The sequence below is a fragment of the Symphodus melops genome (assembly GCF_947650265.1).
Source record: "Symphodus melops genome assembly, chromosome: 9".
Taxonomy (NCBI): Eukaryota; Metazoa; Chordata; class Actinopteri; order Labriformes; family Labridae; genus Symphodus; species Symphodus melops.
Genome location: NC_136699.1, coordinates 5,310,514 through 5,332,733, shown reverse-complemented (window position 1 = coordinate 5,332,733; position 22,220 = coordinate 5,310,514). Strand labels below are relative to the sequence as shown.

The following is a 22,220-nucleotide window of genomic DNA, read 5'->3' as shown; positions in this document are numbered from 1 at the left end:
GTATCTTAAATATCTATTTTTTTTAAAACGTGGGTAAGAAAACGAAGAAGAGGCTTGTTTTTTCAAGTGAACATTCTCAAACTGAACTCACGAAGGATCCTTTTAAAGGCAGTAAAGCTGCATTCCAACACATGACACAAAACAACGGCTCCTTCAGATTCAATGAGAGGCTAGCTTCTTACAAAGAGGCTATACTTCTGTGTCCTCCTGTGATAAAAATGGGACACTAGATTCTTTCTCACGGATGAAATCCTGCTCACAAACACACCAGCCTCCTCGGAGCCTCGCTGATCACTTGTCAGATCATCTCAACACAGAAATTCCTGAGCACAGGAGAAAGAAATGCAGATATGAATGCATGCAGAGATGTCCAGATCTTTTCATAGTCTTTTATTCATTTTGAAGAGTTAGCTTGTGCTCCCAGTGTCAATGTAGAAACATGGCAATTACGAGAAAAAACTCTCAGCCTGCGAGATTTTCCCCTCATTAAATGTCCAAAACAATATATCCTCTTTATTGTTTCAAATATCAGTACACGTGTGCCCTCGTCCGGGACACAGAATCTGTATGGAAAATAAAAATGAACAACTCTTAAAGATCAAAAACCAAAATACACAAAATGAGAAGAAGAATCCACCACCAAAAGAGTGCCAAAACTAAATCAACGTTTTTGTAGAAAGCAAGCAGAGGGAGCATTTATTTAGAAAGTTTATTTCATCTTTACAGTTTTGTCTCCTTGAGATAATGTTTCAAACTGATCTCCAATTAAAGCCCTGAACAGATCATAGCACATATAATCATGTCAACAACATACATTTACATCAGAGGTCTTTAGTTTTCTTTACTGGGAATTCATGAAAAAACAAAATGTGTTGGTTGGTTAGTTCAGACTGTGCACATTTCTTGTTTATAATCTTCTTTTTTTTTTAGTGGTATAGGTAGTAAAGGTCGTTATTTAAACAAAACAAAATAAGAAATGATTTGCCATTAGCACCGTTACTGTGATTTATTTAACTTAGGGATCAGCACCTCGTCCCGTTAGTAGCGACTAGGAGTTGTCAAACTGCTGCTGCTGCTGCTCAGAGGAGCTCAGATGATGAGGTCTTTGTCAACATCCTCTGCAAACAGGAAGAAACACAACAACCATCAGGACAAAGCAACAAAGACTTCTATAAGCAAGCAAAACACTGAAAATAATAACGTACTATTAAAATGTTTTGTAGCGACCCCTTTTTGGATCGTGAAGAAGTCGATAGGTCTTTAAATGTTTCAATAAACAATGAACATTCAGATAAATGCCTTTTTCAGTTTGTTGAAATCCTTGATATTTAATATTGGAAGGTTTATATGTACATGTGTACATATAAACCTCGAAAAATGAAAAATGGTGGGACAAATAACTTTTATACATATCTGATTTCAAATGAACTAACGATGGATTGAAGCTTGTTTTCATTCCCCGCATCTTAACTTCACAGGACGCTTGTGGGGACTTCATCAAAAGCTTATCTCAGCAAATAAATCCAAATATGATCTGTCGACACTTGACCAAAAGAGCAGATATCCACTGTGCTCTTTGTTCCACTATACAGAGACTCAACATGAATATTTGTAATCTTTATAATGGTACTAAAGTGGTTCTGGCTGTATGTCTGTTGTTATTTAAAAGTAGGGTTTATCTGTAGCTAAACTAATGGGTTTTGGGTTTTTTCTGTTTGGGGATGATGGACACTCACGGTCCTTGATGCCGAAGCAGCTGGCCCATTCCTCCAGAGCGATGTATTTGTCGCTGTCGGCGTCGCACTGCTCGAAGAAGCGGGTGGTGCAGTGCTCCATGGGGATGAGAGGAGCACGCAGAGGGGACAGCTCTGTGTGGGTCAGGTATCTGGTGGTACACAGACACGAGAACAGTTTAATGTAGCACATAGCAATAAGTGTATCTGAAAGGTAGCAATCCATGTTAAAGCTTTTGTTTTTATGATTGCAAAAAAATAAAAAAAAATGCAATAATTTGGAGGAAAACTGGAGCAGAATATGTAGAAAAATACAGAAAAAAATTGCATAATTTTTATTTTTTACAAATGCCCTTCCTGCTTTGTGTGAATCATATTTATAGTCTGCTTTCATCAAGCTCTTCCTCTAGTGTTAAAAACTTTCCTCATTGGAGTTTTTTCACTTAAAGCTCATAAAGACATTACTGCGAAGCAAATGGAAAATGCTCTTTAATTAGATTTGTTTAAAGTCCTGCAGTCACTTCATCATTTTTTTTGAATAAGTACAGGGAAGAGCAGTGGGTACTCTGCTGGATTCATCAGTTTGTGGTATCAGGCATCCACACAGGAAACGAATCAGCTCTCATTCTTCCAGAAACTCAACCACTGCCTGAGCAGCATCCAACACTTTGGTTTACAAGCTCCTACATGTACCATCTCAAAAGATTATCCAAATAGCTCCTCTTTTTCTCCAGCTGTGAAAGATAGTTGTTGAAGCAGATTGGTCTGAGTGTATCAAAATAGTCTTTTTGTTTCCTATACATACCCGTCAGAGGGATGCTGGTCGAGCATGCCGAACTGCCAGTGGACGGGGAAGATGTACATGTTGTAGTTCTTCTCGAAGTCGTGAGCCAGCAGATCCAGAGAGTGATCACCAGCCTGCAGCCTCTTCTCGTTCTCGTAGATCTTCTTCACCTGGAAGATCAAACAGACAAAATCCAGATTTAAAGACGTTTTAGATGATCAGTCAGAAGCAGATGATTGAGTGCTGCATGTGTGTGTGTTGAAAAATGTTTTAAAAATGGTTGAAAAGAATGTGTCCTTCTGGTCCTCTTCAACGTGGGGATCCAATTAAAAGCTATTGAAGAGGTCTGAGGCACTAGAGCAATATGCATAAAAAGCCTTAAATTCATCAGGGCCACAGTTTGATGTAGATGTTTTCAATGAAATCAATGGCAGACAGGATTTTAGACATAAACCTAAAACTGGTCATTTGATCATAAACTCTTGTTTTTCTGCATACTGTCATGTCAAGTGTACAAAGCCGCAGTCTGGACTATCTGTCAGTCAAGTCACAGTGCACTTCTATAGTACATTTTAAACAACCTCTATTGACCAAGTTGTGCTGTACAATAATAAAAATTTCAATAATCCCTTTTCAGTGTTCAATTTTCATGCAGAGATCTGTATTTTTTTTCATACAACATTAGTGATGGGGAAATGCAGTGATAGTTGTAAATTAAGGGCAATAAGTCCCGACCCCCCAATTCTGAACCTGTGATGGATAGTTATATCTCCTTCATGAGGTCAGTATGGTCTATCTGACTGAGTATTAGCAGCATTCTCCACTTCAGAAATGTAAGAAGGCCTGAGCAGTTCAACTGTTTGGCAAGCAGCACTTCTATTTTTATTACAGTGAAACAGATCACATCTACAGGTAATTCAGAAATTACACAATGAAACATTTTGCAGATAGGTAGATATATAGGAACATCCAGGCAGACGGATGAAACTGTCAAAACATCTCCTCACCCTGAGCTTCTGCTTCTCGGTCAGCAGGTTGTTGTCCTCGTCGCGCTCGTACAGAGTCACAAGAACGTTCTTCAGCCAGTCCCTCATACGCAGGGGGAACTCGTTCAGCTCAGCATCCATGCAGGGTTCAATGTCTGCAGACAGAAAACTAAATGTCAGCTTTAATACTAGCCGGTAAACTTGAAGTCATGATTCTGAAATAAATGTGTAACGAAATAAAATCAACATTGTTTAGCAGCAAAGTAATCCAAATGATGATAATCAAGCATATGATTATGAGTGAAAACAGCAAAATCACAGCATGTTTTATGATGCTATGCTGCATCACCTGGATCTCCATTTGCACCCTTCAGCCCTGACTAATCCCTCAGTGTGTGAGTGAGTGTGTCATGTTGAGTTTGAACAGTGGAAGAAATGCAGCCTGCATGTTTGGACAGATCCTCCCTTTGCTGAGCTGCAGCCTGCAGGCCAGACACGACTCTCTGAGCCGCCTGTCAGTCCCACACAGAGTCACAGAGACGGAACGCTAACACGACGGACAGTAAGTTAAACAGCTGAGCTTATCACACAGATAAGTAGGAGTTTAACTGGAAGAAAACCTTCTCTGATCCCTCAATAGTGAACCAACAGAAACACAAAACCACAGGTTGCAAAAACAAATCACTTCAAATGGAATACAACTTCAAAATAACAAAACCCTGCAACACAGCTAAGGTGGTTTTAGGTTATCTTAAAGAGCATTTCCACCAACAAAAACAAAGTTAGAATTTTGAATATTTTTTGTTTATTTGCAGAAATATTCACATCTGGTGTCTCCAAACAATTAAATCTCTGTTTGTAGAATCTGCACATTAAACAGCATTTCAGCAGAGACATGTGGCCGTAGACGTTCTTCCTGATATGTTTATGGATGACCCAGCCAAATATTTGCTGCTCAGATCTGTTATTTGTGTCTTTAAATTGCCCGAGAATGTATTTTTTTGTGTTTGTATTGTTGGCTGCTCGTTGTCTGTCTGAAACTCTGTTACTTGGGTTGCTGTTTGTTTTGTCCAGGACACTTTTGAAAAAGAGATTTTTTATCTCAATGAGTTTTTATCTTCCTGCTTAAATAAAGGTAAAAAAATATATAATAAAAAAAAAAAATCAAACGCACACGTGTTGAGTAGTCACAATCTCCAATAACAAACTTCTATACCTGAACTTGTTAATATCCAAAGTTAGAAACTCTCACTAGGTATAAAATACAAGAAAAGGCTTTTATACTTCAGAGGTGTTTATTCTTGTTGCCTTATTAGCCAACATTAACATCTGGTCCCTGTTAGAGGGGCGTGTCTAGGGTGGAGGCAACAAAACCTCCGAAGAGCCATTAAATCAATGAGTCAGAAGAGTTAAAATAATCCCAGGTCAGCCTTTATTGAGCTGTTCTTCATTTCTAATGAAATCTTAGCTGAAAGATCATTTTAAAGATCAGGGTACTGTAGAAACAGGTTGTCGTAGTGACAAGTGTACATAGGAAAATTCTTTGTCACTTTAACGAGACGTTTGTGTAAATGTTTTGATCTCAATGTTCTGTGTCTCAACTAATGTCAGATGAAATATGAAAATGTCAGAAGGATTTAGACTAACTCTTTAAAGTTCTGCCAACCAAATTGTTTACAGTGTAAGAATTGGGGTAACAGCACCATCAGGAATCCCTCTGTTGACATTCTGGACATTTGCTGGCACTCTTTTGGCACCTCTGCCAAGGTGAGCTCTTGGGCCCTAATAGGAACTTTTTTCATAAACACCAAACATTTTAGAAGTAGAGTGTGAGAGCTCACATTTGCAAGGTCCAATGTAGTCCAGGTGCAGCTTGTGGCCCTTCTTGGTTCCCTCCAGAGTGCACTTGGTGGCAAAGAATTGGCAATTGGTGTCGTAGGTCTTGTTGTCGGTGCCGCAAACCTGGAAAAGAAAAGACAGACTGATGATTTTTCACAGCTTCTGGATTCCCTATGATGATGTTAAATGATTAGATACGTAAGTAAGGGATGTTCAAAGAAAGTCCAGTCATGAGCAAAATGACAAGCACGGGCAAAACACCACGTTATATCTCTGATGCTTCATGGCCTGACTTTTCACCAAATATCATTCAAATCTGTTCTGCTGTTTTTGAGTATTCTTGTTAACAAACAGACAAATCATTATAGGTGCAGATTAAATGTGAACGTCAAGTTTCAGCACAAAATAAGGTAAAGATGGATTTTGTGCGCACTCACATGCTCGAACTCTCCCTCAGCAGCAGGGCAGGTGGAGGGGTCCTGGCACACACACATGGGGGTGTTGTCCTCATCGACCTCACACACTTTTCCCTTCTTGCAGTGGTGGTTCAGGCAGGGATCTGTAGACATGAGTGAAACATTGATGTCACAGAAGCTAAATAGACATCCAGACTTAAATATTTCCAGAGTCTGGTGTTTATGCCAAAAGAAGACTCAAAGGAAATCTTTGAAACACGACATTATTAAAAAGAAAACAGACTGCATAAATAAGGAAACTGTCATCAAAGACCTTGTGTCTGAATTCAGTGGATTCTGGGACAAAAATTAAAAAAAACATCCCAGAAAATGTTGCTTCATCAAAAATGGCTTAAGTATGGAAAAAGCTAATGTAATTATACTGGAGCAAAGCCTAAAAAGTTTTAGTTAAAACATTGTACTACTTGGGACAGAATGTGCAGGTGGCCGAGCGGTAAGGATCTGCCCCATGTACTGAGTCTATAGTCCATGTGGGCTGCCCAAGTCAAGTAGAACCGCGGCTTCCCTCTGCCTGCTATTCCCCAATCTCTCTCCTGATATCCTACTCTATCCCACAATATGTCCAAAAACATGTACTTGTAAAACATTTGCAGACATTTCTGAGAGCATAATCCATTTTAATTATAATAAAAATAATATAAAATAATTTAGCTATTTGTTTCCCATATATTTAGACATTAAAATTACAGACAATTGGGATCATAGTACTCGTGTCTCTACTTCTGTAAAAAATCCATTTTGGTACCAGTGTTATGTAAGTGTTATGTTTCTTACATTGGTTAAAATGAGGAGTGATTAGATTGGAGCCTGGATGCCACACAGAAACTATGTTCTGCTCAAATAAGTATTTTAAAAGATACAAATGTGAGTTGCCTGACTGGAAGAACTCCACCATTAACCTCTCTGGTATTGGCTTAGAGGGAACCCAAAAAACTAAAACTGACTGCCTTGGTAGACATGAGAGTAGTAAATATGGAGTATATATTCTCCATTGTGATATTTGCTGTGTTTAAGAGACGTAAAGGAGTTGAGTAAATCTTCTAGCACTACTCAGGCAGAACTAAACACCTAATCCTGAACAGTTTGTACAGTTGGACTGTTTGCGTGTTGCTGGTGTTGCCCGTGGTTCAGCCACTGCCACTTAAATCTGGTTGGAACATTTGATTACAGCCGTCTCTTTACAGTCTGTTATTATGGCTGTTTAATGTGCCAGCCTGAAGCTTTACTAAGCCTTCCAAACTCTTGGACTACAACTCCGGCTTGCAGGTACTGTATCCACCGATGACTAAAGGTGAACTTGTTTCATATACAAGGTGAAGATCACAATGCAATGTACTAAAAGAAAAAAAACAACAAGTTTATCTGTGTGTGTGTGTCTGTGAACTTACTCTCAGCAACAACCTCTTCTTCAACGACCTCGATGGCCTCGTCAAACTCTCCGATCTCAATCTGCACAGGGTTGGCCCCAACCTCGGCCTCCTGGGGAACATGAGAGGTCAAAGTCAAACTTTAAGCAGCTTAAGCTTGATGACCTACATGCTAAGGAATGTAATATTGTCAAGAGAAAAAAAAAAGTGATCAGAAAGGTTGACTAAAGAACAAAATAAGAGTTCTTCCTCTAGTTTTCTTGACGTGTTTTTACTTGACGCACCCTCAGAACCTGGTTTAGCAAATGATTTCCTGCAACATCCTTAAGGATCTATTTCTGCACGATGTCCACTTAAACCAAACCGCTTAAATATCCCTGGTTTTCCTGAAAAAAGTTGAAACGTCACCACTAAAGAAGGTTCCTCCCTAAAGGCCAAACAGAGTCTGGGAGCAACTAGACCATCATATCCAACAATAACAAGCAGCTGGGTCCACATGTGGTGAAGCTATGAAAAACGTAATGGCTTCCTGACTGACTGGCAGGCTGATCGAGCGGCTAAAATTAACAGCTGTGGGATCATTGGTCCCACTGGACCTGTGGCGCAGGAAAGGATAAAATGTTCACATGAAGGCTCCCTGCCTTGGTTTTACACAGCGGTATTTCACTGTTGTTTATAATGGTTCACAGAGGACATCGTGCGCTGTTAGACGAGTGAATGTGAGCCACTTCTTTGTCTGTCCTAATAAGGTGAAATCCTGGAGCAAGCTGGAAAGATTTCTTGTCTTCAATACTGCCTGTTTGTTGGAAAGAGTTGAGAAAAGCCTCAGATGGAACAAATGGATTTGAGTAGAAAGTGAGATTTTGGTTATTATCCAAATAAAGGATTTCTTGGTAACATATTTTGTTTCTGCAGAAAAACAGCTGCTTTTCACACAGCAAACTATTGGCTTGACTTGACTTTCCTTGCCTTGGCTGAGTATCATAAGCACATTACGCTGTTTCGGTCTTGTTTTTGGCAACACTTTTGCCCAAAGACAGACATAATGATATTTAACATATTTCACACAATCCCCTCAGGCTATGTTTTAAATAAAGATTTTACAGTCATGCTGTGAATGTGTGTTTGAATCTTTAGTTCCTTGCAAAGTCCAAATTGACCACTGGTTGCCCATCTGTGAGATTAATGACCAATGCATTTTTTTAAATTACCACTTTGGCAACCTGTTACCTTGCTTTGAATCAAAGCAAAAAGTGCCAAGTACTAAAACTTCTGCCATTGGTAAACCAAAATAGGATGCGTCCAAGACACTGTACCATTCAGTGAAAATAATGCAAAAAAGAAATCAGTCAGCAACAAATTTATAATGTCTTGCAGTTTTTAAGATGATGCAACTTCTTCAGACTTCAGATTGATTTCTCAGGGAAAATGGAAGTTTACCAAACTATTAACGAGGTGATGAAGGTACAGGTTTCTATATCTTAAAAGACGGTATCCCACTTCTTTAAATTGTTGGATAACTGACTTCTGGAGACAGAATCAGCTGATTTGATCAAATGGAATCATTTAGTGTCACTTCCATCTCTATTTAATTTTCAACCACTGATGTATCAATCGGATTAAATGAGTCACACATTATGTTGGTGTGAAACATTGACACTGAACTTCTTTGGCTTAAGTCAGGAAAACCCCCAGTGCTCCTTCAAAGATGTGATTATTTCTGTGAGCAGCTGCAAGGATCAGGAAAAAATCACAGATGCCAAAACAAACTCACATGAGAGCAATACACATCTGGTCACGTTTCCTCAAGAAATCAGACCAACACTGTTACAAGCAAAACAGAGCTTTGCACATTTTAAAGGATAGCTCAAATTTCATCTTGTTTTTTTTAAACGTCTTCATCAGAGTTCATTCACACACGAGTTAATGATGAGATCTTGGAACTAAGAAGAACTACTTAAAGTAGCTCAGAAGAACAACACTAGAAATTGAACAAGAACACGTTTATCCAGGTGATCTGCTTTATTGGAGGGACATGAAAGTTTCAGGCTTTTAAGGATTTTTCTAAATTAAAAAAAACTTGGTGCAAACATCTGGACTGACCTCAACAACTGTCTCCTCAGCCACGAGTGCCTCATCCATGATGGGCTCCTCATCCATGATGGGCTCCTCCTCAGTCTGGGACACACACACACACATTTGTTACAACTTGCAGAGAGAAACACTCTTAACCATGCTCACAGTGTTAAGATGGTCAGAATCAGACTATGATCTCACTCATGTTCGCAGCATCATAACATTGGACAAAAACAACACAAACTCACGCACACATTGGAAATTTTCCATGAACATGCAGCCCTTGTGATAGTACACTGACAGAACACAAACAGGCACACTCACACACACTTTGAATCTCCAGCAATAACTCAAGGGAGCAATCAGCTTTTTGGAAAGCAAACCATTCATTTTCACATGCTACAACAAAATGAAAACACACTCCTCTCAGTAGACACACACAAGAACCTCAGTTTGACAGTTGACAGACAAACACGATTTTTAAACACCCAAAAGTAAACAGATTAATTGAATCTCACACAAGTAAAGAGAAAGAAGCTAGGAGACACAAACACCTCGGGGAAAAACAGAAAGAGAGGAACCTGCTCATAAAGACAAAAGCAGACCACACACACGCAGTATTACTTACAGGAGCAGCCATGGCGTGGCCAGCCAGGCACAGAATGAAGACAATCCACACCCTCATCTTCAAAGTCTGTGAGGACAAACAGAAGAACAGGTGAGCCAAGTTTACCTCAAAGTCATTCAAACATAATGAGTAAAACTGAGACTGAGTAAAACCACATGAAACCTTTTTTTATGCAATGAAAATTCCCTTTACAATTCAGATAATGAAGCGGACACAGATCTGACATGCAGTACTGCACTAGTTGTTGCTCTCTGTCATAAGGTGCAAGTGCAACAACAAGATAACAATTTAAAAAAATAATCACTAATTATTGTAAAAAAAAAACCTTTATAACAAACACAATAAGGATTTCCATCATAGATTTGTCAGATTATACATTTTGAAAAAGTACAGGTAAACTTTTTATAATAAATTATCAACATCTTTTTACCTTCTTGTTTCACTAAGATTATTTCTTTTAATTTTTAACATATTTTTAACTCACCCTGTTCCTACAAATATGTGGTGTATGTTTTGTTGTAGTGATTGCAGAGTTTTAAGATATGGAAATAGTCGGTTTGATGTCTTCCCTTCTCATCACACAACCCAAGAATCACATTTACAACTATTCACTTCATTTCACATACTAACAAAGTGAAGTTCTGTTGCTGAAGTTCAACCAGATCAACCCACGTTACGATTTAATAAAACAAAAGGACATACGATTTAAATCAGATTTAGAGTTCATCAAGTCTAAACAACAACAAACCCTTATCTCATGAGGCCCTGTCTTTCCAAAGACAACGGACACAACATGTAACACAACCCTCTCTCTGCAGACTAATGGAAGCTCTCCAGTTTCCCAAACAAAACCCTCAGTGTCTGCTGTGTTTACTGGCAAGTCGGCCTGAAATTGTCTGTGGCTGTTGGTGGTTTTGTTGAGCAGACTCTCCCAGAACATCACTTCACCCACTGAAAAGGACTTTCTCTCATTCGGGAGTGTAAATCACAGCAAGCTTAATTCATAATTGCACTAAATTGAGTTTAAGCAATACGACTGGAACAGTGTTGGTCGACTTATCTGACTGCCATTTGAATGAAAACAAACGAGTAAACAGCTCCTTTCTTGTATATATTTTCACAGCAACTATTTTCCACGACCTGAGGCAGTATATTTTTACACCCATATTTCCAAGGGCCTCCGTTTGGAAAAACAACTTTCCAAACAGCTCTGCTTAACACTTATGAACTTGTAAACCATTGGGCGATGATCAATAAGACATAGATGTGAGAATTTCAAGGACTGAATTGATGTAATTTGAACATCTATTGTTGGAAAGTACAAAGCCTCTCTCCATTACTGCTTCCCTCTTGTGAATAAAGGCTTCTTTGTTGAGTAATTGAGCATGACGTTGCTTCGTCTTCCTCCCTCTTCCTCTTTTTATTATCTCCCTCTACACGAGTGCTGCTTCACCCAGACATCCAGAAACAATCTTATCTTCCTCACATCAAAGCATATTTGGCACATAAGGGTAAGGGTCTGGGGAGGCCGACTGTGAAGATCAACTCTTATCAACCTTTATCCGTGATACGGTTTTTGTATTTTTTGGCTTGATATCAACAAGGACGAGACGGCAGACAGACTTGTTCCTGTTGAGTTTTAACTTCACTGTCAGAGGCATTTCTCCAGTATAAATTGAGCTGGCACAGTTTGGACAATAATCCAAACACTGCAGGTGATCAGCAGGGGATAATAAGATTTACAAAACAGAGCTCAGAATAGCTAGGATTCCTGCATTGGAAACAGGCTAAACCTAACAATAAATACAGAAAATTCAAGTTTCATATCCTCGTGGATGATCACATTTACCAAACACTTGTTCCTTGAACATGTGCTTCAATTATCAACTCAGACACAGAGGAATTAGAGCTCTCAAAGACATCTTCTTCAGGGTAAATGATCTCGACATTTTAGGCAGTGGAGGATCTCCTCGCTTCACTGGATGTCTTTCAAAAAAATACACGATGGCCTCTTGACACTGAATAGGGCGACATGTTTGGACAGAGGCAGTGAAGTTTGCACAAATACAATCAGAGTTTGGGGGTGTTTATGTGTTTTTCTGACAAACCCTTAAGCCACACAAGACAGTTCTGACATTTGGACAGTAAAGGTATGTTGATGGTTTGCCTGAAGGTACATTTTTCTTCTGTTTTGACTTTACTAATAATCAAGATGCATGTCCAGAATTGTCTGTTGTGTTTGAAATGTGGTGTATTCTGTTGTACAAGACATTGCATTCTTTCCCATGAGCATGTTTTTACAAGCTCCATCATCAGATACAACCATAAGAGCTACAGTACACCCTCCCAATTTGGTCTACCAAACCAACATGGTAGCATTTGAGGAGCTTCTTTCCTTGAACCAGGTTGTTAGCATGTTCATTATTGCAGTAAAAATGAACATTTTGATATGGGACTTACTGAAGAGTCCCTGGTTTTTGAAGCCAGCCTCAAGTTTTTGCACTTCCACGTGGGCTTCATTTCACCCGAACTATCCACTTGGCTGAGATATTATAATACACAATGTTAATGCATTTGTATTGAATTCTAATTAATAATATACATTATTAATTGTGACTGAAAAGAAAACAGACGATGCTTTCTTCTTTTCCTTTTAGGCACATTTAGCGTAAAAAAAGAATGCAGCAAAATAAATAACAGAATTTTGTGTGTTGTTTTGTTTTGCCTGCACAAGTAAAATACAGATTTTCCTCTGCTCAGTGTGCAGTTATGGCAAGACTTTTTACAAAGTGCTGTCCACTGTTCCTGAAGGTCTAGTGATGAGGAGTCTTTAGCAGTCTAGGACGTGGAAAAATACAGCAACCCTGGCAGAGGATGCAGACGGTGACGTCTCCAAATAACCTGCACACAAGGACACTTCTGAAAAGTGAAGCTGAAAAAAAAAAAGCCAAGGTGTTCTGCTGACGGAAAATTTCATAATGACACACACTTATAAAAAGTGTGCCTGACCGGCCGTGAGAGTTTAATGTGAGCGCACAGAGGGGGAAATAAAAACTCGTCTCATCTCCAAAACATGTGTGGTAAGTATTTGATTTGGATGGACGCGGTGTTCCCATCGTATGTCCTCTTTAACATATTCCTGTTTGGTCAGAGAGAGCTGCTCGGCTCTGCTCTGCAGGAAGGAGGAGGACGGATGGACTGACGTAACAGCAAAACAAATTATTTTATTTGGAAAGCTGCTCTCATAATCAAACAGGGCCAAAGCTAAAAGAGAAACTTCATGCTCATAAAGGGAACCTTTTTCTCCTCAAATGTATTTAATTTGGGAGGTTATTTAGGTAAGCAAGTGTAAACTCGCAATGGAGGAAAACAACCTGCACTCAAGTGCAGTGCAATAACCTCTCTAACTTTATCTCCAACATGTCTTTTTTTTCCTGCTGCATCTCTTCTTTAGATTCTCTTCAAAAGATTTAGAGGAATTCTTTCTCTTTTTCCTTGGTTACATCAGACAGGTTTTTAGGCCATAAAAAACAGCCTGTAGCCGACAAAAAAAAAAAAAAGCACAGACAAACAACTCTGGCGTGCAAAGGACTGTGAAGAAGCAAATATTTGGTGCAGACGCAGGGAAGCGACAGTGATTTCCTCTGTGTATATTGAGTTCTGTATACTATTTTGATACGGATCAAATTGTAGTTAATGAAATACCTTTGAAATCTCAGGTTTATGAGGTACTGCATATATGGAATAGAGCGGTGAACATTGGTGTATTTGACTTCCAGTTTGCATGTATTTTTTTTGGTGTGTGTGTGTGTGTGTGTGTGTGTGTGTGTGTGTGTGTGTGTGTGTGTGAAAAACAATGAAAGCCCGTCCACATGAGCAAGAAGAGGATATTCTTCTCATGCTGCTTTCCACCATTTTGTCCTGATTAGTTTTGTTGGATCAAACTGAAGAGCAAAAGGTCAAACAGGTGTCATAAAGCCTGTCAAGAGATCTGAGTGTGGCAGTGAAGCGGTTCAAAGCCCTTTTGTGAGGAACTGTCTGAGAATCAGAGATTCAGCGTTGTAATGTGGGTTCATTTCAGTGGATGACTGATGAAGGGGTCCCAAGGCAGACACACATTCTACATGTTTGGTCAATTTAAAGGTTGATCTGAGTGACTCAAAGCTGCTGCTTGTACTGACATTGAACAGCAACCATTTTAATCCAAACTACACTAAACTGGCAACGAGGCAAGCAACAAATTCATTTCCTCTCAGAGGCTACGGGGGGGAAATCCCTTCAAGTTGCCAAGACAAAGAGCAGCTTCATAGACCACCAGTCACCCCTATCAGCCTCTGATGACAAAGAGCACAGGCAGTAATGGGGCAGTAGAGGAGCACTCATGGGGAAAGGAGAAGAAAGCCAGGATATGTGCAACCTGAGATTTTGACACCTGAGCACTGACTTCCACATTTTCCTGATCCTCCATAGTATTTCTCTTTACTTGATGCAATTACCCATTGTCTTTAAGTTGCTTATTTACTGTGGTTTGAGGCAAGACATGTTCTTGTCTGCACTTAAACACCAACCGTGTATTGTTCAGTCCACAAACATTGAGGTTAATTTATGACTGCTGAGGAAAACGCTTTGCTCTCTTCTTTCTTTGGTCTGAGCTGCACTTTCCTTTTTCTATCACCGATCTTCTCTTTTTAATTATCATGAAAGTGTGGATGCTGCTTTCTTTCGAGTCTTCTCTGACTCTCCAATGTTCAACCACCACAATCTTAGCTGTTAGATGCTATCAGTCAAAGCCTTCTTGACACTAATCCTGAGGGGTGAAAATTCCTTTTGTCATCTGCAATGACCTGTCTCGGTCTTTTTGTTGTATGAACACTGTGAGAGGCCAGAAAGACGTCAACTGTCTGTGGTCAATATGGCAGTCAGCCAGCTCCAGCGAGTCAGAGAGTGGAAAAACCTCACCGTTTTCTCATCTTGATTTTTTTTTTTTGTCATCGTGGCTTCCTCGAGGTAAGGATTAAAGGTTCACAGAATATTGAAATCTTACCTACTGTCTTATAAATACAGCCTTTGCTTCCCTTAACTCACCAATAACAGTCATTAAAAGAACTGAAAGAGGGTCACTCTGTCTTCGTTCTTAACACTATCTATCTGCCGAAAAGTTCCAAAAAGTAAAGTTGAAATGTTGGTATGAAATGAAATGAAGAACTCTGCTCGCAAATGATGTGGCTGAATGTATGAAAAATAAATAAATAAAGGGAGCAGAAGAAGGGGCCTCGTGCTCCCACCTGGCTAAGAGGTGATTTTTAGGAAAGTTTGGTTCAGCAGTGAGCACCATAGTTGTTCCCTTTTCTCTCTTCTTGCCCCACATTTACTTTCCCCTCTATATTACATTATTCTCTTTTTTTTAATAAACTTTTTATGTCTTTCCTTTTATTTTTACACCTGCTTGTCTCACTACCTGAATCCCTTTTTCTAACACTTTCTGTTTTCCTTAGTCATGAGTCCTGTCATCTCTTTGTCGCTGTTTCTTCCTCTCTTCCCCCCTGTCTCTCTAGTTCTGCCTCTTTGTCTCTCTTTGCTGACACGAAACTCCCTCTTTTTCTCCGCCATGTCGAGCCCAGGCAGCAGCACAATCCTTCCATCCTGTCGGGGGATTAGAGTTTTTCTGCAATATGCCAAGCTGGCCTGGTATTTCCCAGCATCCTCAGCTTAAACGCCAACTCCCCCTCCCCTCCCCACCCTCCTCCTCCTCCTCCCTCTCCTCTTCCAGACTCGGCACAGACCTGCCACCTCAACAATTAAGCAGGCAGAGAAGCTTGGTCTCAGCAGTGCTTTTTTTTTTTTACTAACGCAGTAACATTGTTCTTCGGTCTTCCTAAAAAAAACTCAGGGAAATACATTTTTTATCAGCATTGTTCTTCACAGACATGAGCGAAACACATTTCCCCCCCATTTGTTCAACTCGGATAGATTGTTTCTATATTCTACTCGTGCCAAATTGCAGTTGCAATTTTGACGGGTTGGGTAGTGACTCCTTAGCTGTATTCATGGGAATCATTTTCCTCATCAGGTGTTGGAAAATCATTTATTTACAACTGACACATCCAACTTCTCACTTCTTTGTATCCTGAAGCACTACAGCCATATGTGATCATTAAACATGGAACTACAGAATGCCTTAAATATCCGCCCTCAAGGCTCAACTCAATGGTGTTGTATCGGATGAAATCTGTGCTATGTGCAGACTTGTCAAGTTTTTCCAAAAGGAAACTATGGAAAGTATTTCTATAAGGAGCTTTCTTTGTGCATGAGGGGATTGTCATGTTGAAACAGGAAAAGGACAAACACACTCTGTTGACACACTGTAGCTGTCAGAGGAAGATTTCCCCTCACTGAAAGCACGACACACAGCTGCAGACCAACAACCCCACGAAGTATGTCAGAGTGTCAGCCTCTTTCTGCTAATCCGTTAGGACCTGACATCTGAAGGCATATTCTGGACTAACTAACAGAGCATTTCAAACAGCTGGTAACTGATCACCATGGCAACCTGCATTCCTTTACGTGGGAGTAATCAGAGAGGGGATGACGGGAGGGAGAGACCGAGAGATATTTGTTAGAGAAAACGTTCCCATTTTTCGAGGCTTTGTTGGAATCCCCTCTGCCCACTCCCCTCCTCCTCTCATTTCCCCGTCTTTCTCTCTCATGTTCTTTCTGTCTTATCATTACAACTTTCCACACAGATTAACACTTTTTTTAAGGCTGGAAGTTCTTTAACAGCACATAGAAGCAGCAACTTTTGCATACAACGTGAACTAAGATCTGAGAAATCACATATCTGTTGCTTGACACCAGAAAAAACCCCCAAAAAACTCTCGTCTCTGGTTGAGACGAAAAATAAAACTTTCAAAAACAGCCCAAGTCTGCATTTCCCTCCTCCCCCATAATTGAACCTACACAGCCCCCTCGTCCTCCCCCCTTCCCTTCTTCTGTTGCCGATGTGGCACACAATACCTCCTCTGAGAATGAATCCTCGTAATCACAGCTTGTTTACCTGCAGGGAGGGATCTTCCTCGCAGCTGTTTGAGCAGTAATAACAGAGGAGATTGCTTACTGAGTTTTGAGGCCACATTGGCTGCCCATTTAAACCAGATGTTACTCATTTCAAAGTCAACTTAAGTGGGTTCAAATTGTTTGAAAAGTGGTTGGAAAATTGTGAAATAACCTCAGGCAACAATACAGGCCGTTGCTAGAAAATCTTATATGGGTAATAAAGTGCAAAATGTCCAAACGGCATTGACTGTTGTTGATTGTAGCAGGTAATCTGTATGTGACAAAGACTGAAGAGAAAGTTATTGCTGCCTGGTTTACTTTAGACAGACTCAAAGAAATTAAACTGCATGTTTTGCTTGAACGAAATGCAGATGGGTTTTAAGGTAAAGAAATGTGTGTTAAATGTAAGCTCAGCAAACTTGTCAGGAACTTCTTGCAAACTTTACAAACTCCTTTCTTCTGCTGTATCTTGCAGACTCAACCCTAAAACAAGTCTTGTAGTTCTGCCCAAGAGCTGCTACACTGTTTTTATGTCACACTGAAAACCTGTCACACACAATGACAGATAAGAGTCCATAGATTTTATGCTGAGTGGGCGCTCTTACCTTTAGCTTTGCAGCGCAGGGACCAGAGGAGAAGTCAGTAGTGTGCAGGGCCGTGACGATCTAACAGCCTCACTAGGTTTCACAGAAGACATTTCCAGTGGGACGTCCCAGTTCAGACACAGAACAGCCCCCAATCCCTTCACCCAGACCTCCCATTACTCCCCCCTCCCTCACTCTTTCTGACCTGGTAGGTGGAGCTTGTTAACACTAATACTGCAAAACATCTTCAGACTCGAATATTAGTCAGACACATTTATCTTCTGACAAAAGAGTCTGACCTAGAACATGTTTGTTTTTGTTTTTTATTGGGGAGAGATACATGTTTTAGTGTTTCTTTATGTATAGATGCATATAAGCCTTGTTTAAGCTTGTAAATATACTCTCTTTTTTGTACTATCACTGTTTAAAACAAGCTAAAAAAAATAAATAAAAAATAATAATAAAATAAAAAAATAAAAAAATAGATAAGGATCATTTTCATAAAATACGTACATGTTTAAAACCTGGTTCAAAAACTGTTTTGGTCTCTTTTATTGGCAAAAATATATTGGGTGAATTACTTTGAAAATGCATCTGTTTTGATTATATGGATGTTAACAGTTAGTTATTGTAAGGGACATGGCGAAGTTGGCTGAGAAGTGGGCACGTTGTGTCAGGAGGCTTAAGGCCCCACCTAGCTGCACTTCTTTCCCTTACTGGATTTATCCGGTGATAAAGCATTTTTAATATGGTGATTGCCATTGTTTGGCTTCATTGCATGGCTTGAGAAACCATTGGGAGACGTCAGTATGTCCATGTTTTAAAGATTTTTGGGTGGGCTTTTACCTTTATTCAACAGGACAGGGGATAGAAACCAGGGAGAGAGAGTGGGCAATGACATGCGGAAAAGGAGCCACATGTTGGACATTTTAACCACCAGCATTAGGCACGACTGAACCCATCTTTGTCCCTGTTAATGTTTTATACAGACTATGGGCTACATCAGCAGTAGAACTTAGCTTTTTTGGTCTGTATGGAAAACAGAGGATTTTGTTCCTTCAATTGACTACATTTACTATTAACCAAAACAAAACACTGCAAAATTTCCCAATAATATAACACACCTATACCTGGTAAGTATTAGCATGATGGCATCATCCTTTAGACCATGCTGGGGTTAGCATTTAGCCAACTATCTTGAAGACATGTTAACATGAATGCATACATACATGTTGACGTGTAGCCTTGTTGTTTGTAAAGGTGTCTGACTAATAATTAATAATTATATTAATAATAACGTACACTTTCCATAGCAGCCTCTGCCATTCATGTAGGATGGGTGTGAATGTGTCGGTGTGACCTGCAGTGTAAAAGTGCTTTGAGAAGGCCGAAGACAAGAAAAGTTATACAAGTTCAGGTCCATTTTGTTTTGTATGTGGACATCGATTTCATGCTTCAATAAAACTATTGAGCTATAATTGACAGTTGGGAATGTACAATTTAAGTTGACTTACTTTTTCTTGGTTTATATCATAAATATTGTGCTGTGGTAATATGGTATTCAAGTTATTCCAGGAGTAGGTCTTTAAGTATTAAGCAAATTTTTGGTGGACCTCAGTGTATATTAGTGTTTGCTTTTCATGACGGGACCTTGAGGTTCCCATAAAACTGTGATTTGCAGGTTTTCATAACTGTGTATACTGTAAATTCACAGTGCATGATGAATGGTGTCTTGCATTTTTACACTATTACTCATTACCATGTTAAATCTCTGAAGCTGCCTGCAGTGAAAACATTTCGTCCTCTGGAGATTTCTCTGCAAACTCTGAGCCGGTGGAACATTTCTCTCATCACAGCCAGGATTCATGATTCACTTTACAAACACCTGCTGACCACTATCAGACAGAAGCAATCAAACTCCAAAATCAAAGTTCCAGTCCTCCCTTTTCATTCAAACACATGCAATCACTCTGGGCTTGTTCTTCTCTGCTTTTCGGTTAAATAGATTGCTTCTGTCTGTTCCCACAGAGCAGAACAGAACTGATGTGAAGAACAGCTGGAAAGGAGGGAGGAAGGAAAAAGTCTGCGATGCAACGTGGCATTTTCCTTTCTGCCTGAAAACCAGAGTCCAGCCGGTGATGGAGAGAAGAGAAGGAGGAGAAGAGGTGTCATTAAACAGTGAGACTCTCCCTTTCCTCCTCCCACAATATTCTCTCTCACCCTTACTTAAGCTGTCTCCTTTTTTGTCTTTTATCTCTCCCCCTCTTCCGTCACATTATGTTCTTTCTCTCACATCCTCTCTGAGTCACCCCTGTCTCTCTACCTCTGTGTCTCTCTCTCTCTGTATACGTGGCAGTTGTCTCTCTGTAATTGAGGGAACATGTCTGACAGAGATGATGAGGTGAGGAGCTGTAATTATGGATGCTTAATTATTCTTCTGCAGGTTTGACCATGTTGGGATCGGAAAAACCTTTGTGATTTCACTTAAATTACCTCTTACAATTCAAGCTAAGCTTACGCAATATATATTTTATTTTAGCAATGGTCAACAGAAATTGTTCTCTTTAACATATGAATCAACTGAGAATGCGAGCGACTGATGAAAAATAAAAACTATACCGACCTGTACAAGAGAACAACTAGCAATCAACTAGGTTTCATGAACACGTTAATGCAGAGTAGAGGCAAGCAAATTGTCCTAATTGTTGTTCTATCAAACAGACACAGCTGGAAAATAAATACTGTATATAAAAACAGAATGCTGAGCCTTACAAAAAAATAACTAAATATTTTAAAGGATCCTTTCAGTTTGTTATATTTGCTCCCCACATTTCCACAAAGTCTTTTCTCCACTGCATTGTTTTGATTTGCATCTCCCTCTCTGCTGTCAAGACTCACCTGCATATAAAACATGCAGTAAACTCTCACAGTGCGAGTCTCCGACTAAATGAGGGAACGAGGTGTACAGGTAATCAGGGGGTGTCCCTGAAGGCAGCAGACTTAGAATATTTAAACCCAATAACAAACATCAAAGCTGCTTTTTATTAACCACTATTTCCTCTATAAAGTCACACTGGCACTTAAAATGATTACTACTGTTCGCTAAGGCACAGCGAGCCTTTTCACTCTGATCCATGTTTAGCCTTTTGTCACAACGGGCCTCCTCCCCCTCCTCCTGCTCTACAAACTGCAGGAGCACAAACACAAAAACAAATTAGAGTTCTTTTTTTAGGGTATGTGTTTTCTTTATATGAACACACTGGTGTAGGTGTAAATGACATGTTTGCTGTACAGTGCCTCTCATCGGTCGACCAAACAGAACAGAAATAACATTTGAATAGAAAACTTCACAGGGTCCTAAGAATGAAACTCCAGAAAACACAACATCAGGGACAAATAAAAGCTATTTTTTCCTGCATGATTCCTTCTTAGTGCATTTCAGACAGAAATGATTTACTTATACATTTTCATTATACAAGTGTTTTCCGAATCTGGCGCCTTCACTCTCTTACTAATCAAAAGAAGCCACTGGCCATTTACAGACTTTTTTTCTGTTCTTTTAAGTCTTTTATCTCTCTTTACCTCTGCAATGATTTTCGCGGAGTTGTGCTGAACAGTCTTCGTACAATCCAAGTGGTTAAACTAGCAAATGATATGCTCACTGGTTTCTGACCATGTTGTCAACTTATTTTGTCAAAACAAAATGATAGCGACATCATGATAAGTAAGATGATGTTGCTGCTTACAAGTGATCAAAGACAGTTGCCACCTTACTAAAAGTCTTGTTCCAGTTCAGGTATACAAAATGTGAACTCCAACTACACATTGAGAAATAAGAGACTTTTGGAGATGTTCATAATAAAGAGTAGCAGTGGTAATAAACTACAGGTACATGTCAACGATGTAAGAACAGCTGATAACAGCTTGGTATTTCTGACAAATGATCCTTCCTTCCACAGGAGATATTACATATATACAGAATGCACCTCATTAATTCATATGGGTCTGCACACTGCTGAAAATGCTTGCTTGTAATGCAGGACTTCAATCATACTTTTAGAACTCTTTGCTCTTCCGCTGAGATCCTTAAGAGCAAAGTGTTTGTGCGTTTGAGGGAAGTCTGTCATTTAGCCGTTCCTGAAAACAGTCTGGCTAAGCCTCCACACAGAGACAAACCATGATGGAGGGTTACAGGCTGTGATTACACTGAGGACAGACGATGAGTTCAGAGCCTGCACGGCAGTGATTCAAGTCAAAGGTTTGTCAGGATTTGTAAAGTCACCATATGTGCTCACGATGAGTCACAATAAACACACGTGTAATTATCTCGGGGGGAAATGTAAAGATACAAACAAATATGGTCAGACTAAACCTGTACAAGTGTAAGTATGACAAGATGTATTTGCCGTATGTTATTTTGATTTATTGTCCTCAGATACAATTAGATCAAAGCACAAATACAAGAGTGACCCAAAGATGGCATTTTAAGTCCTCTCATAAATAAACACTTTTTAGTCTCTGAAGGAAATTCAATAGTTAAATAGTTTGTGGACGAAAATGTGTATGTGCATTTTCAGTAAGTAATGTATGGGGCACCTGAAGCCCTAAAAAGTATTTTTTATTTTTTTTGACCTGTCTTGAGCGTACATCTTTTTTACGTTCTTTTTTTGTAATCTTGTGTAAAAAGATTTCAG

The 22,220-nt window shown here is 39.5% G+C and overlaps 1 protein-coding gene across 1 annotated transcript; it reads right to left on the bottom strand.

Moving 5' to 3' along the window:
* Window positions 1-695: 695 nt before the first annotated feature.
* On the bottom strand, window positions 696-17,653 carry sparc (secreted protein, acidic, cysteine-rich (osteonectin)). Its single transcript, XM_079352621.1, has 10 exons — window positions 17,548-17,653; window positions 9,890-9,955; window positions 9,289-9,363; window positions 7,207-7,297; window positions 5,780-5,901; window positions 5,345-5,465; window positions 3,525-3,658; window positions 2,539-2,687; window positions 1,737-1,885; window positions 696-1,118 (listed from the first exon to the last, which is right to left on the bottom strand). Exons 2-10 carry the CDS (start codon window positions 9,944-9,946, stop codon window positions 1,090-1,092), a joined length of 927 nt encoding a protein of 308 aa, XP_079208747.1. The 5' UTR covers window positions 9,947-9,955; window positions 17,548-17,653; the 3' UTR covers window positions 696-1,089.
* Between the last annotated feature and the right edge of the window lie 4,567 nt (window positions 17,654-22,220).

Bases quoted from the DNA above. Each gene is read 5' to 3' on its own strand.
- sparc (XM_079352621.1), bottom strand. From the start codon at position 9,946: ATGAGGGTGTGGATTGTCTTCATTCTGTGCCTGGCTGGCCACGCCATG. The intron at 2,688-3,524 runs GTGAGGAGATGT...TTGATCTTCCAG, and splicing joins CCGAGAAGCAGAAGCTCAGG to GTGAAGAAGATCTACGAGAA. The intron at 1,886-2,538 runs GTATGTATAGGA...GTGTACCACCAG, and splicing joins GACCAGCATCCCTCTGACGG to ATACCTGACCCACACAGAGC.